Source organism: Peromyscus leucopus, chromosome X (assembly GCF_004664715.2).
Source record: "Peromyscus leucopus breed LL Stock chromosome X, UCI_PerLeu_2.1, whole genome shotgun sequence".
Taxonomy (NCBI): Eukaryota; Metazoa; Chordata; class Mammalia; order Rodentia; family Cricetidae; genus Peromyscus; species Peromyscus leucopus.
The window spans coordinates 119,819,451-119,834,538 of record NC_051083.1 but is presented as its reverse complement, the minus strand read 5'-3'; the positions used below and the strand labels follow the sequence as shown (position 1 = coordinate 119,834,538).

General features: G+C 42.6%; 1 protein-coding gene across 3 annotated transcripts in view; it reads left to right on the top strand.

Moving 5' to 3' along the window:
* The window catches only part of Arhgef6 (Rac/Cdc42 guanine nucleotide exchange factor 6), a 122,170-nt gene that overhangs the window by 29,936 nt on the left and 77,146 nt on the right, over nucleotides 1–15,088 (top strand). For all 3 annotated transcript variants that reach the window (XM_028889909.2, XM_028889910.2, XM_028889912.2), the window contains 3 exons: nucleotides 4,606–4,690; nucleotides 6,820–6,944; nucleotides 9,336–9,537. In XM_028889909.2, the coding sequence (XP_028745742.1) occupies nucleotides 4,606–4,690; nucleotides 6,820–6,944; nucleotides 9,336–9,537 (412 nt within the window). The remainder of the gene's footprint in view (nucleotides 1–4,605; nucleotides 4,691–6,819; nucleotides 6,945–9,335; nucleotides 9,538–15,088) is intronic.

Here is a 15,088-nt window from a genome sequence, read left to right as displayed (position 1 = left end):
CCTCACTTTTATTTTCTAATTGAGGTTACTAATGCCATTCATGAGGGATCCATGCTTGCTCATGACCTAATAACTTTCCAGTGTCCCCACTTCCAAATAGTATCACCTCAAAGATTACATTTCAATGTATGAATTTGGGTGACATAAGCACTCAAATCATTGCACTATGTATTTGCTCTCTAAGCATCATGCCAGGCAGACGGCAGGAACCCAGCAAATCAGCTATCATATTTACGTGATTAGTGAGGAATGGAATGGAGATGTAGCTCAGTGAGTAGAGAGTCTGCCTAGCATGCATAGAGCCCTGGGTTCCTTCTGCAACACCGTATTGAACTTGCTGTGGTGGCCAATGCCTGTAATCCCAGTGTTCTGGTGGTGGAAGCAGAAACATCAGTACTTTAAAGGTAATTCTTGACTATAGGGAGTTTGTGGTCTGGCCTAGACTCTATGAGACCTTGTCCAAAATGGGGAGAGGGGTAGTGAGGTAATACAGAATGCAACAGGGAATGTCTTCTAATGTGCCTCTTTGCCTTACACATTGAAACTGAGAGTGACGCCAAAACGATCTATTTGTAAAATCATAGAAATAGTAACTTCTGCACAATTTACACTGGCAGATCCCCAAGATTTCAGAATTCACAACTGGTGTTTAGAGGATGGAAAATAGGTTTTGATGTTATTGTGGATTTCCAGAATGGAAAAAATGTTGGAAAACGTGTAACAACTAAGTGTCTTGTCTCGTTTCATCTGCTGATGTTGGAATGGAGTTTGACCAGCTGTATGTGAATATTCAGAGAAGAATCCCTAATGAGCTTTAGTGCCTGTCTTCATTATTGCTTACCCACAGTGGAGTTTCTGTTGTTTATAAACTTGAGCCAAATTCACCCAATTGCTGGAGCGCTTGCTACCTTGGGACTCTCAAGCAATAATACAAATTCTTTTTTTCCAGAAGTGGTAAAATGAACAGAGGGTGAAAGTCTTGTTGTTTATCTGACCTTCACAGATCTAAATGAACTAACTGGCTTATTTCTGGACTGAAGCAGGAATAAAGAAAGTTCAGCTAATCAGAATCTTGATCATATACCAGACACTTAAGAGGCTAGTGAGTGTTTCCCAGAGTCCTACTTGATGACATCATCACAGCTTTGCCATGATTTGACTTGACTTTGAAGAGCACTTTGGACAATTATACACTTTGCCTTTGCACAGGTCCCAGGGTTTGCAGATAGAAAGAGGGATTATTAATTCTCATTTTGTGACATTAGGGCAAGGTGTGGTAGCTCAATCCTGTAATACCAATACTTGGGGTGGGGCAGAGACAGAAGAAGTTACTGCACACAGTGGGTTCCAGGCCAGCTCTGCCTCAAAAGCAAACCAAAGAAAAAGTATGAAAACTGGTATTCTTTTTATTCCACTTCTTGTTTTTCTTTTCTTTTCTTTTCTTTTCGTTCTTGTTTGTTTTATGTTTGTTTGTTTGCTTGCTTGCTTGCTTTTTTTTGGGACAGGTCTTTTGAGTGTAGCTTTGGAACCTGTCCTGGATCTCGCTCTGTAGACCAGGCTGGCCTGGAACTCACAGAGATCCACCTGGCTCTGCCTCCTGAGGGCTGGGATTAAAGGTGTGCGCCGCCGCCGCCGCCGCCGCCGCCGCCGCCGCCGCCGCCGCCGCCGCCGCCCGGCTCTCCTTGTTTTTCTTATCCCACTCCACCTTAAGGGACTCTCCCTACTTTCTTCCAGTTGGGCACCAGTGTCCTTCTGGACATCTTCATTTGTAAATATGATCCCACACTTCTCCTTTGCAGTATAGTCTAAATGGCTGACAGTGAATGGAAGTGATATGCTCTTCTCTCTAGTAGATCCAGGTCACGTTCATGGAAGAAAGATCTAGAGTAGAACTTCCAATACTCAATTTGGAGAGGCTGAGGATGTAGCTCAATTGGTCAAGTACTTGCCCATCATAAAACAGGGCATGGTGGTACACACCTCTAACCCCAACACCTGAGAGGTAGAAGCAGTAGGCTCAAAATTTCAAGGTCCTCCTTGACTGCAAAGCATGTTCAAGGCCAGTCTGTGCTACATGCAGCCCTGTCTTTTAAAAAAAATCAGTTTAGAGCTTAGGAATGTATGGTGTAGTGAAGGCTGTCTGTATGGGTATCTGGTCTCCCAAATGCTCGGAAACAATAATCCCTGTGCTTTGTTTTTCTTCTAGTCCCCACAGGCCCCCTGTAATGTCTTCCTGTTTAGTTCCTGCTGCTTCAGAACAGGCTAGCTGTGAGAAGAACAGCATCTGTGGATAATCTCAAGTATATTTGGGTTTTCTCAAAAGGGAACTGGGTGCAGTCCAGGCAACTTCCTCATTTAAACAGTGACTTTTGTTGATGCATGTTTTATTTTATGATCAGTTCATATGTTCTAAAACTCAGTCAAGTACTGGGCTATTTTAAGAATCCTAGTGTTGCCATTTGCAAGTAATCACCCTGGCTAAGGAATACAAGTAAAACAAAGGGGATATTTTCATCACAGGTTTTACTCTCATGTGTCTATTCTCCTAGCATTTCATTTTGTTTATTATTGTAGAGACCATCCACTTTTTCTGTATCTATCTAACAGACACACACACACACACACACACACACACACACACACACACGTATAAGAAGTCCCACTGGGAATTACAGACTGAAAACAAATGAACTTCACAAACAGCCTTAGTTAGACTTGGTGGGTCACAAAGCAAAAGAAGACATAAATATAGGGAAGAGACTTGTGGGGGTGGATAATAGGAATGTGGGAGGGAGACAAGAGGGCGAGAGTGAGAGTGAGCAGAGTATACTGTCGATGTCTGTGTGAAACTGTAAAGGGAACACATTAAACACAAAGGAAACAAGGGACTCTGCCTGGTGGCTGTTTGGGCATAGATGTCATGAACACTTTCCCACTGGGTCAGTTCTAGGGGAGATGGACTAATTCTGGCGTCCTCTGCAGTTAAGGATGCTCTTGTCATCATCTACTGCACTGTGTTTATCTTGGCTTTGGCAAACTAAAATGGAACTCCTGTCAGTTTATTCCTGGAAAAGTGCATTTTAAACATTTGGAATGTAGTACCATTTAACTCTTCACAAATATTAACGGTACCCTTTTATTACAAGTCTGTCTATGCTTCTTATTTGTTTCTTTGCTCTGTGTGTGTGCACGTGCATGCTCCCATGCCCATTCCACAGTATGATTATAGAGGCCAGGGGACAACTTAAGGAATTGATGTTTACTTCATGTAGATTTGGGGGCCCTAACTCAGGTTGTCACACTTACTATGTAGATCAGGCTGGCCTTGAACTTTTGGTGATCTTCCTGCTTCAACTTACTGAGTGCTGGGATTACTAGTATGAGTCACCACGCCTGGCTTACATCTATGCTACTGACTGACTACTTTAGATTGTTCCTGTACTTGATGATACTAGCCTCAATATACCTGTCAGAGATTATAAGAAGCCTCAACCCATCTTAATACAGGGGATGTGTTTTAAAACCAACATTTTACATTGCATTTAAAACAATGAGGCTGGTGAAATGGCTCAGTGGTTAAAGATACTTGCCTGACAACCAGAGTTAACACACTAGGACGGACATGGTAGGAGAGAACTTTCCAAAAGTTGTCCTCAGCACATACACATAAATAAATACACAAAAATACACCAGTAGGTAACTGGTATTTTCAGTAGGAACAGTAGCCTATGAGAATGGTGGCAAAAACTGGCAATGTGGATTTTTCATTTTAGGCAGGTCTCACTCTATCCCAGGCTGACCTAGAGCTCACTCTGTGGCCCAGGCTGGCCTCGAATTCATAGCAATCCTCCTGCCTCAGCCTGCCAAGTGTGGTGACTACAGATAAGACCCATCATGCCTGGCCAAAGTGTCAGAAGGGCCTAACGTTGTAGCTAGAAAAGTCACCCAAAGCCAGGAAGAACTCACAAACTCAGGCAGACAGAGAGTCAGAATCTCTTGGTTCACACATGAGAAGGACAAGATCAATCAGCAGGAAACAGGAAGTGAGGCTGCAGAGCAAAAGGCAGGTTGGGACAGAAGTTCTGCAATGTGGCATTGGGATCCTAAGCAGTTGGGCAGCGCCAGGGAGGAAGGGGAGGAGAGATGGGGACTTATGACGGTGCCACTAGTAAGGACAGTGAAAAAAAAAAGGTAAAGCAGAAAGCCTCACCTCCTTATTTGTAGACTTCTGGGGCCATCGCAGAGGGGTTGGCCAGTAACTGGAACCTGTGCACATGAGCTTCCTGTAACTGGCTGACGAGCTTCGTGTGTTCAGATCGGGAGAGAGGCTCTGAGTATGTGCTGTAGATTTCCTGCTGGGCGCTGCCTTTGTGGCTTGTCTTTCATATCCCAGTACTGTCTTGTTCTGACTCACTGATGGCTGCCACATGCCATTAGGCAGCTTAGCCACTGCTCTAGCTTCTCCAGAAGGTAGGCAGAGGTTTGCATTTTGTCTTGTACATATTTTTTCCCTCTTGAGTACTGGAGGAAGGGGCCTTTTCATAGTTTTGTTTGTTGAGTTGATTGCTTACAATGTCTTACAGCTTCAAATTTCCTTTCTAATAGGTATTTGAGCCTGATGACCTTTATTCAGGGAGCAATTTCTCCAAGGTTCTGAGTACTCTTTTAGCTGTCAACAAAGCAACAGAAGGTAAGGCATGTCGGTGATTTATGATCCATGTTTCTAGAAGCCAACTATGGCTACAGTTGTTCAAATGGTGCAAATTTCTTCCCTTCCCCAAATAAATTCAAACCAATATTAACTTTAATGTACCTATTACAGAATAACAAGAACAAACATACCTATCAAGCCTACCTATCTCATTCTAATGTCCTTAATACAACAATAAGAACCAAAAAGTGATTTCTTGCAAAGTTTTTGGATTGCCAGTTGAGTATAACAAGACAGAAAACAAAAAGGGAAAGACCAGTTCCTCCTTTAAAAAAATAAGGTTTACAAAATACAGCCATCACTTCCCTTTCTCTGCCAGAGATATTTTTTTCTTTAGGTTTTCCATTGGTCATGAAAAAGAGCTTTTCAGTAACTTTGCACTATGAATGAAACCTCAGATTCCCCATGAATGAAAAGAGTAGCTTATTTAAACATTTCCTATCCTCTGTATTGGAGGTTATTAAGTATAATCAGAGTAAAGAGGAAATTGATAAAACTATACTAGAAACCCTTTTCTTCTGTGACATCATGTCTTAACTATATCAGTAGTAGTCATTGAGAGTTCAAATGCTTTGAGCCCTCTCTATGGGTCTAGGCTGTCTCAACAGCTCCAAGTGATCTCATTCAATCTTTGAAACACCTTTGGGGGATATGGTGATGACGAAGTCTACATTATAGATGAGGAATGCCAGGCCTACAGTTAGCCAACTAGAAAACAGATGACTAATCTACGAATTCAATCTACCCACACATGACTGTCCAGAGCCCTTGTGTCAAACATGAATCCTACTGCTGAATGGTTTAAGAGCCCAAAGACTGTGTGCTCAGCACTGCCAGGTGCCATAGAGGAAGTAGAAGATAGGGCCCTGCCCTTGAGAAAATTACTATCTATTTATGGAGACTCAACTTACCCACGTGAAACAATTAGGGAACAAGAGCAGACAATGTAATCAAGTGCCAAGTAGGATGGAGCATCTAGGAAGCCATCAAGTAATTATAGTTTTACCCCAAAGAGCTGTAGATAATAGCAAGATGTGGAAAAATACTTCCCCAAAGTTGTTCTTTTGCTATTTGGGAAAAAAAAATGTTTTTGAGCTATTGCGAGGCGTAGAGCAGAGTACAGCTAATTCAAGTAGCTATATTTAACGCACATGACAAGTATCCAGTTCTGGGAAGGGAGGATGGTATAATTCTAACATTATGCCACACAAATTATACGTTCCTTTGCCAAACTCTTCTAGCAAGTTTTACAGTCTCTTCGCTTACCACAGATATTTATAAAAATACAAGGAGGTGAAAGTTAAAACCCACAGCCTCAAGGAAATTACTTGGATACTGAGCCTGTCGCCTAGGGAATGTTTGGGCTTTAGACTTTTGCAGTTTATATCTTTTAAAAATAAGTGGAGAGGAAAAGGAGCCTCATTTGAATTTGTCAAGAAGCCAGCCTCTCCCTTTAATACATGCTCAGCATACTGAAAACACCCAGCTCAGTTCTGGCCCGATCAAATTTCACAAAGAATCAAGCAAGAGAAGGCTCCCGTGTTTGATTTTATAAAGTGATTCTAGTGTCAAGATTGCATCTGTCTCAAATACACCCTCTCCCTCATTCTGATTCTGCACCCCACTCCAACACACCAGGGAGACTGTGTTATGTGTGCCGTGTGTATTTTTACATGTAAGCAAAGAACCCCTAAGTTATGGGCCAGCAAACAAAGAGAGAAATTTGAAATATTTCAAAAGTAATAAGAGCCACAAACAGCTGTTTGGTACCCGATATAGGTCTGCCTTGGATAACAGGGCATACTGTGGCAACTGGTTCAGGAGGGAAGAGTTGTAGGGAAATGGGTTAGGAGAAAATGTGGTTCTGTCGCTGTTTTTCATTATACTGGACAGCAGTGGCCAGTAAGGTTAAGAAGAAAAAAGTTGGCCATTGGAAAGATAAAAGGGAGGGGGAACCTGAAACACATAGCCTGTTGTTCAGAATGACAGAAGTCCCAGGAGCTGCTAGGATGGCTTTGACAATGTCCTGGGAAGGAGCTTCTCGGGTTGTAGGTGGTTTGCTGCCGTGAGTGGTTCTTTCACCGTGTCTTTTCCTCCTCTTTTCACAGATCAGCTATCAGAAAGACCATGTGGACGGTCCTCTTCTCTTAGCGCTCCCAACGGCTCGCCGACAACCCCCCAGGCAGCAGTTCCCAGCACAACTCCAGCGCAGCAGAGCCAGGCAAAGGCTGTGGTACGTAGAGTCCCTGGTTCCTACCCCCTCTGTTTTCAAACCTGTCAAATCAGATCAGCAGCCCAGATGCATTTCCAGATGTGGTGAGGTAGATACCCTGCTTGTTTGTTGTGTCACTGGGCAAAGAGGTACAGAATGAATACCGGTTCAGGCTGGAATGCTGAGCTAAAGCAGGTAGGTGGGGCCCCTGCCTCAGGAACTCAGGGGCAAAGCCCCAGCTTTGTTGTTTACTAGAATTCAGCTAGTCACTTAATTGAGAATGCTATGCAAATGCCAGTCATTATGACTGCTCCTGATGGCACTTTGCTGTTACTTTCTCTAGCCCTTGAGCTTATTAGAATAAGTTATTACCTGGCACTCACAAGCAATCAGTACTCTTGTTGTTCTGGTCTTGATTGCGATCTTTTTTTTTTTTTTTTTTTTTTTTGAATTCCAATTGAGCAAGACCCAAGCATAGCTGGATGTGATAGAACAAACCTGCATTCCCAGCACTGTGGAAGTTGAGGCAGAGGCATCACCAGTTTGAGGTTAACCTGGACTACATAGTACACTCAAGACCAGTGTCTCAAAAGAAGACCCACATTTAAATATCAGCCCATGATACACTGGGTCTCCTAGGTGCTTTTGCATTTGGTCTTAGAAGCTTTGATTTGGGAGGAAATGCCGTTCTCTGTTCTTTCATCCTTGTCAAAAGCAACTGGCTTACTGTAGGGCACCACGACCTGTTTTGCAGAGCATCTAAACAGGCGGTGCTTATCCCTTTGGAGCTCACTCCATCCTCCTCCTCCTCCTTTTTGAGACAGGTTCTCACATAACCCAGCCTGGCATAGAACTTGCTATGTCTTGGAGGTAGAATGACCTTGAACTTCAGATCCTCCTACCTCAAACCCCCAAGTGCTAGGATTACAAGTTCATGCAAGCATACTTGGTTTATACAATGGTGAGGATTGTACTAGGGCTTCTAGATGAGCACTCTACCAACTAAGTTACAGCACAGCTCTCCCAGCAGATCCCTTGCAGAAGCTGATGAATGCTATGGTTCCATACTCTTTGGCCTTTCTTAAATTGTATATAAAAGTGTGTGTGGATAAACTAATATGAGCAAGGAAAACTACATTGAGCTTATCAGATTCTCATAAGGATCTGTGACTTTAGGAAGTTAAACCCTCAACTTCTTATTTATATAATTGTGAGTGTTTTGAGGCAGTTTCATGTAGCTCAGGCTGACCTTGAACTCAATGTGTAGCTGAGGATAACCTTGAACTTCTGACGTTCCTCCCTTCAAATCTGAAGTGCTAGGAGCACATATGTGTGCCTTCCCCTACCCAGCCTAACTGCTATATGTGATCTTTACTTGCTATTTAAGGCTAGCCTAGTTGAGATTTGTTAGTGACTGAGAGATGGGAGCGATTTTTATAAGGGTCTGTTACTAGCTAACATTTGGACCAAATTTTATGTTGGAGAGAAGCAGGATGGAATGGTCTATTAGTTAGCTCAGCAACCACATTAGAAAGCTGGTGAAAGAAAAGGGAACCGAAAGCTGTGACTCCCTGGAAAATGCTCATTCTGACAAATGCAGTTTGTATCGAAAATTTTTCTATGATTGTTATTGCTGTTGTTGTGTGTGCGTGTGCTCTCTGTATATGAATGCAGATGCATGTGAAGATCAGGAAACAATGTTTAGGGGTCCGTTCCTTCTTTCCTTCCACCATGGACTCCCGGGCTAGAACTTGGGTCATCATTTCGCAAGGCCCTGCAGACACTTGCATATGGATTTGAAGGGGCTGTTAACCTCAGGCTGTTAACCTGAGACCCATTCAGAGACTCCTAAATTCAAAACGGAGGCTAAGCTAGGCATGATATCATATGCCTGTAATGCCAGCACTTGGGAGGCTGAGAGGCAGGCCAATTGCTGTGAGTCCTGGCCAGACTGCATAGTGAATTCCAAGCCAGCCAGAGCTAATATGAGACATTGTTCCGGAAAAAAAAAAATAAATAACTGAGATGGACCTGGGGTTTTACTCTTTTTAAATTAAAATAAATTTTATGGGTATAGATGTTTTGCCTGCGTGTATGTCTGTGTACCACTTACAAAAGTGCCCAAGATGGTTCAGTCCTCAGCTCTGGAAAAAAAAAAGTGCCCAAGAAGGACAGAAAAGGGCAACTAATTCTCTGGAACTGGAGTTGCAAATGGTTGTGCGCTGCCATGTGGGTGCTACAAACTGAACCCAGTTCCTCTGTAAGAGCAGCCAGCATTCTTAACTGCTGAGTCATTTCCCCAAATCCCTGGGGTCACAGCCGAGGCCGCTTCACTTGGCTTAAATCTACATAATTTCTAGCCATGCCTCAGTTAGATGGGCACTTAATCTGGTGTGACTCTTGTTTCTCTAGGAGATGACGGAAAATGGAAGTCACCAGTTGATAGTAAAGGCAAGATTCAACTTCAAGCAGACTAATGAAGATGAACTGTCAGTTTGTAAAGGGGACATCATTTACGTTACTCGAGTTGAAGAAGGAGGCTGGTGGGAAGGCACACTGAATGGGAGAACAGGATGGTTCCCTAGTAATTATGTCCGAGAAATTAAACCAAGTGGTGAGTAAAACTTTTAAAAAGTCTTCTTACGTGTGACACTTGTTCCTTCCCGGTGTTCTCATTGAAAATGTTTCATTTGAAATTGCTTAACACAAACAGTTGATACATGTATGTGTATGTCCAAAATAAGACTAGGACAGAACTGGGAATAGTTCCATATGTTGAGACAAAGTTTTATTTAGATTCTGTGAAAACTAAATAAGCAAAGGAATCCAAAGTTGGAACAACTGTTGTACTTTAAGTACGTGCCTTTCTATCCACTGACTAGCCCAGAGCAGCACACAGTGCAGAGTCCTTCCCGCTCCTCTGAGAATCACCATGGCAGAATACAATAACAAGAGAAGCTGAGAGCTAACTTCCCTTTTTAACACTGCCTCAGAGATGTGTGAGAGAGATAACAGTCTCCTGCAGAAAGCGGCCTGGCCATTTTAGGAACCAGACTGTCCTTAGCTTATTGCACGCCATGAGCTGATTTCCCCTTTCCTGAATAATATACACACAACAGACTTTAATTGCTCTTTAGAAGTTTTTTTTTTTTAAGAGGTTTTTGTGTGTGACTTATTTGTCCTTCTTAAATAAGAAGGCAGATTCTTTTTGTAATACCAAACAGAAATTAGAACAGCATCGTGGTGTACATCTGTAATCCTAGCCCTGGAGAAATGGAAGCAGGTGGATTAAGAGTTTAAGGTCATCTTTACCCATAAAAGAAGTTCTAGGCTAGCTTGGGCTACATCAGACCTTGTCTCAATGTCTCAAATAAACCAAACAACAACAACAACAAAAAATTCAATAAAACCCTCCCACATCCAGTTTATGAAAGAATATGATAATACAGATAAAAGTGCTATTATTACATCTCTTCATTTTTCAAAAATATCTAGCCAAGGGCTCTTTTCAATCGCCTGACCCTCAGTGTATTATCTCTTTTGTAGATGTCTTCTTTGCTTTTTATTTTAATGCTTCATAGTTGACGGGGCCAGTGGATGGCTCAGTGAGTCAAGGCGCTTCCTGCCAAGCCTGCCAACATTAGTTCGACCCCAGTGCACATGGTCGAAGCAGAAAACCAACTCTCAAAAGTTGTTCTCTGACCCCCATATATGCACCGTGATGCATGCCCCCTAAAATAAATAAAGGAATAAGCAAATAAACAAATTTGAATTAAAAAATGATACTGTGAGCCAGTGAGATGCTCAGTGGGTGATGACCTGAGCCTGACCCCTAGAACCCATGGAAAAGCGGAAGGAGAGAACCAATTCCACAGAGCAGTTCTTTGATCTCAGCACATGTACCATGGCTGGAGTACCCCCTCCCACACACATATCGTGCTCACACATACACAACATATTTTTTACATTGATACATTTAATTAATAAAATATAGACTCACTCTAAATAAAATATTTCAGAAGTATAATATAGGTAATAAAAGTGCCTTCTCCCTGCACAGCTGTCCCCAGATAACTATCATTCTTAGAAAGTTTTCCTTTAAAGTACTTAAGATGAAATTTAGTTGTTCTACTTTCTGGGTTCTGGGTCGCGGATAGGAGCATCTCACTGAATGGAGTGTGTTTCCTGGGGGAATTAGAAATATTTGTTTGTTTAGACTTCTCATCAGTTTTTGCCAGCTGGGCATGGAACCCAGGTCCTAATACATGCTGGGCATGGAACCCAGGTCCTAATACATGCTGGGCATGGAACCCAGGTCCTAATACATGCTGGGCAAGCGATTTACCTCTGATCCTGAGTCCCAGCCCTCAACCTTTTTATTTCCTGGGAATTGAGGCTGCTTTTTCGTAAAGCGCTGAAGTATTTTCACAGGCCTGCCTGGGATTTCCTTGGTTTTGATTATTTCCACAGCTGAGCCTCCACCCCCTGTGTATCTTTCCTTTGACATAATCCGGTTGTCAGGATCCCTAAAGCACTTTCCAGATTTCCACTAAAGTTCCCTGGTACAGTGTCCTCATCTGCAAACCGAAAAGGAACAATTTTTGCTGCCTCACCTGGAAATCCCAAGCATTGCTTAAAGGGTAGCGAAGTGGATCGCATGTCACTCACTATGGTGTCTTATAGCAATGTGCCTAAGGACTACCATAGGCCTTGCTCTCCCTTCCCTTCAGGCTTTTCTTGGAATATTCTGGTTTATGACTCAGATCAGCAAATTCTGGCCAGACTTGGGCACTTAGGGGATCCCTACAAACATCCTACTATTGAGGGTAGGTCTGGCTTCAGAGTCCAGGAAGCTTGTGAGGCAAGGAAGGTCTAGGATTTGATGTGTGTGGAACAGCATCTCTCCTGTAGCTCATCGTCATCACTGTCTTGTCTTCTCTGCTGCTGTTCCTGTCACTTCTGTAGTCTAGCCTAAACTACATTATCAGAGCAGTTCATTAACAATGTAACCCAAATCATGGCTTCTCCCAGGAAGTGTAAAAGCCTAGGTCACCACAGTAGTGCCGGCCTAACCTTGTCCCTAGATGACCTCACTCATTCCACTTTATGCATGCTGCTCTCTTGACCTACCTGGCTGTCCAGATGTCAGCACTGCTTACCTGGTGACCTTCAGGCCTGCTCTCTTGTGACGTTCTAGCAGGGCCTTCCTGAGTCACCTGGGGCAGAGGTGAATCCGATCCGCGCTTCCTCTACCCATCACTCCGTCCTGCTTCACTCTTTTTGCTATTGTTTTTCTTCCCCAAACATCCTGTACATTTACTCCTTTATTTCATTTGCTGCCTACAGCTTACCTTGAAAATGTAGATGCCACCAGAACAAAGGTGCTCTTCTGCTTTGTTTATGCTTGTTAAATAGTTGTAAACCTCTGGGTGTGATGCCTCATGCCTGTAATTTACAGCACTTTGGGGAGTGAGATGGCAGGAGTGCCCATGAGCTCAAGGCCAGCCTGGGCTACAGAGTGAGACCCTATCTCAAAAAATCAAAACTAAAACAAAATAAAAACATGTGTGGGGTAAATATGATCAATATACATGATTTACTTGAAAGAAATTGTGTGTATGCCACCTAATACTGGACAGTGAATATAAATGAACAAAAAGTTCAGACGTAGAAAAAGATCATACTGTAAAATAAATGGATATTATGAAGTAGGTGATAACATTGCATTTATCTTGTTCACGGAGTATCCACTAATCACTTGGGGTGTCTGTAGCAATATTGGCCCCAGACTCTGCCCCAGGACCCTCTTAGGCTTATCTGCTTAACTTACAGTAACAGCATGAGACAAAGCAGGCAATACAGATAAATGTCCAAACAAGTGACTGTTGGAGCAACCAATAAACAATTTGATCAGTCATCGTCTAAGGTGAAGGCAAGTCCTTGAACGAACTGGATCAGGAAGATTTGAACGTGGTTCTGACTGGTAGAAGATTAGAGAGAGCGAGTTAAAGAATGGTTATAGGGTTACATTGTTGTGTGATTTGTTTGTGTTCTGACAAATAAAGCTTGCTTGGCATCAGAGGGCAGAGCTAGTCACTAGTTAACCATAGAGGTCTGGAGGACTGTAGAAAGAGGAGACAAGAAGTGGTAAGGCAGGGCTGAGACAGGATCTCGGCCTTTTTGGTCGAAAGAATGGAAGAGGTAGGAAGTCACTGATGGCTGCTCCCCTGCTTTTCTGATCTTTCAGGTTTTTACCCCAATATCTGACTCCTGGATTTTATTGATAAGATTAATTAGATATATCCTTCAAGGTGTAGAGTAGCAGGCAGGATGATTTCCCTTGAGAATGAAATACATGAAAAAGACCAGGCCCTTCAGCTAGATAGAGCTCTATGAAGAGGGGTGTGGCATTGTCAAGTTGCTTTTTATTTTCCACTGACATGTTTAAACATTGATTTTTAAAGGTAATATACAAGTGTGGTGGTTTGAAGTAAAATGGCCCCCAAAGGGAGTGGCACCATTAGGAGGTGTGACCTTGTCAAAGCAAGTCTTGGAGGAAGTGTCACTGTGGTGGTGGGATTTGAGGTCTCTTTTGCTCTTGCCCGAATATCAACATGTAGCTCCAGTGCCATGCCCCCCCACCATGATGATCATGGACAGTGGTGATACATGCCTTTAATCCCAGCACTCAGGAGGCAGAGGCAGGCAGATCTCTGTGAGTTTGAGGCCAGCCTGGGCTACAAAGCGAGTAGTTCCAGGAAAGGCGCAAAGCTACACAGAGAAACCCTGTCTCAGAAAAAAAAAAAAAGTGCCATTCCCTGTAGACTCAGCATTCAAATGTGAGCCTATGGGCAGACATTCTTATTCAAACCACCATATTCTCTTAAGACTTAATAACTGTTCCCTTTCCTCACAGTTATCTTTCTACTCTCATGGCCTACATATATCTAGGTTCTGTGTAGTCGGACTTTCTTGGCTCGCCAGTCCCCAAATAATGACACAGAGACTTATTATTAATTATGAAAGCTAGGCTTTTCACTTAGGCTTGTTCCCAACTAGTTTTTATAGCTCAATTAACCTGCTTCTATTAATCTACATTTTACCATGCATTTTTTAACCTCTCTTCTATTTTATATGTCCAACCTCCCCCATGACTTTATGGTGTCTCTCACCTCTCTTCTTCCCAGAGTTCCTCTCTCTCCCCAGAAGTCCCACTTATCCTTTCCTGCCTAGCTATTGGCTATTCAACTACTTATTAAACCAATAAGAAGGCACCTTCAGCAGAGACATGTCTTTACAGTGCAAAAAAAGATTATCCCACAACAATTCTGTGTATGACAAGAAAACTTGTAATGTCTGTCTAAATTTAGCCTATTTTGCTTAACTTTATGATCTACAGTTCTATCCATTTTCCTGAAAATAACTATTTTTATCATATTTGTCTTTTAAAGATAGAGTCTCACATAGCCCTAGCTAGCCTTGAATTCATTGTGTAGAATGCAATGATGACCCACAGCTTCTGATCTTTCTGCCTGCATCTTTTAAGTACTGGGGTTGCAGGCTCATGCTGCCATACCCTGTTTATGCAGTGCTGGGAATGGAACCCTGGGCCTCATATACACTATGCAAGCACTCTACCAACTAAGCTACATTCCAAATCCCAGTTGGATTCATCTTTACATTAGAATAAAACTCTTCAATGTGAAGTTTTAAGCAGAGGATAGTATGCGCTCTGGGAAATAGTTGGATTTCAGGGAAGTGATGGTTCAGGCTTTTTTCTGTGGCCCAGGCAATCTAGATAATGAATGATAGTGGAGAGAAAGAAAAGTGCATGGATGCAGAAGATATTGCTGAAACAGAACCAATGAGTGTAGTTATGAGGACAAGGGAAGAGATGAGGAGAACACCAAATCTAGAAGTTCACCTTGATGATGAGCTCTTTAAGGGTATGTGTTATCATTCATCTGACTGGCCAACAAAGATTTGTTTCCCATCATTAGCTTATTACTTCTTGTTCTGGACCCTGGTGCAACAGAAAAGCATAAGAATGCCTCTTAGCACCTTGGTTTGCAGGTTAGTGGGAGAAGATACCATTACAACACAGAATATCCAGCTATTTAGCTACATGTAAGATGCTCTGGAGACTGCTGAGAAGAGGGGTACCT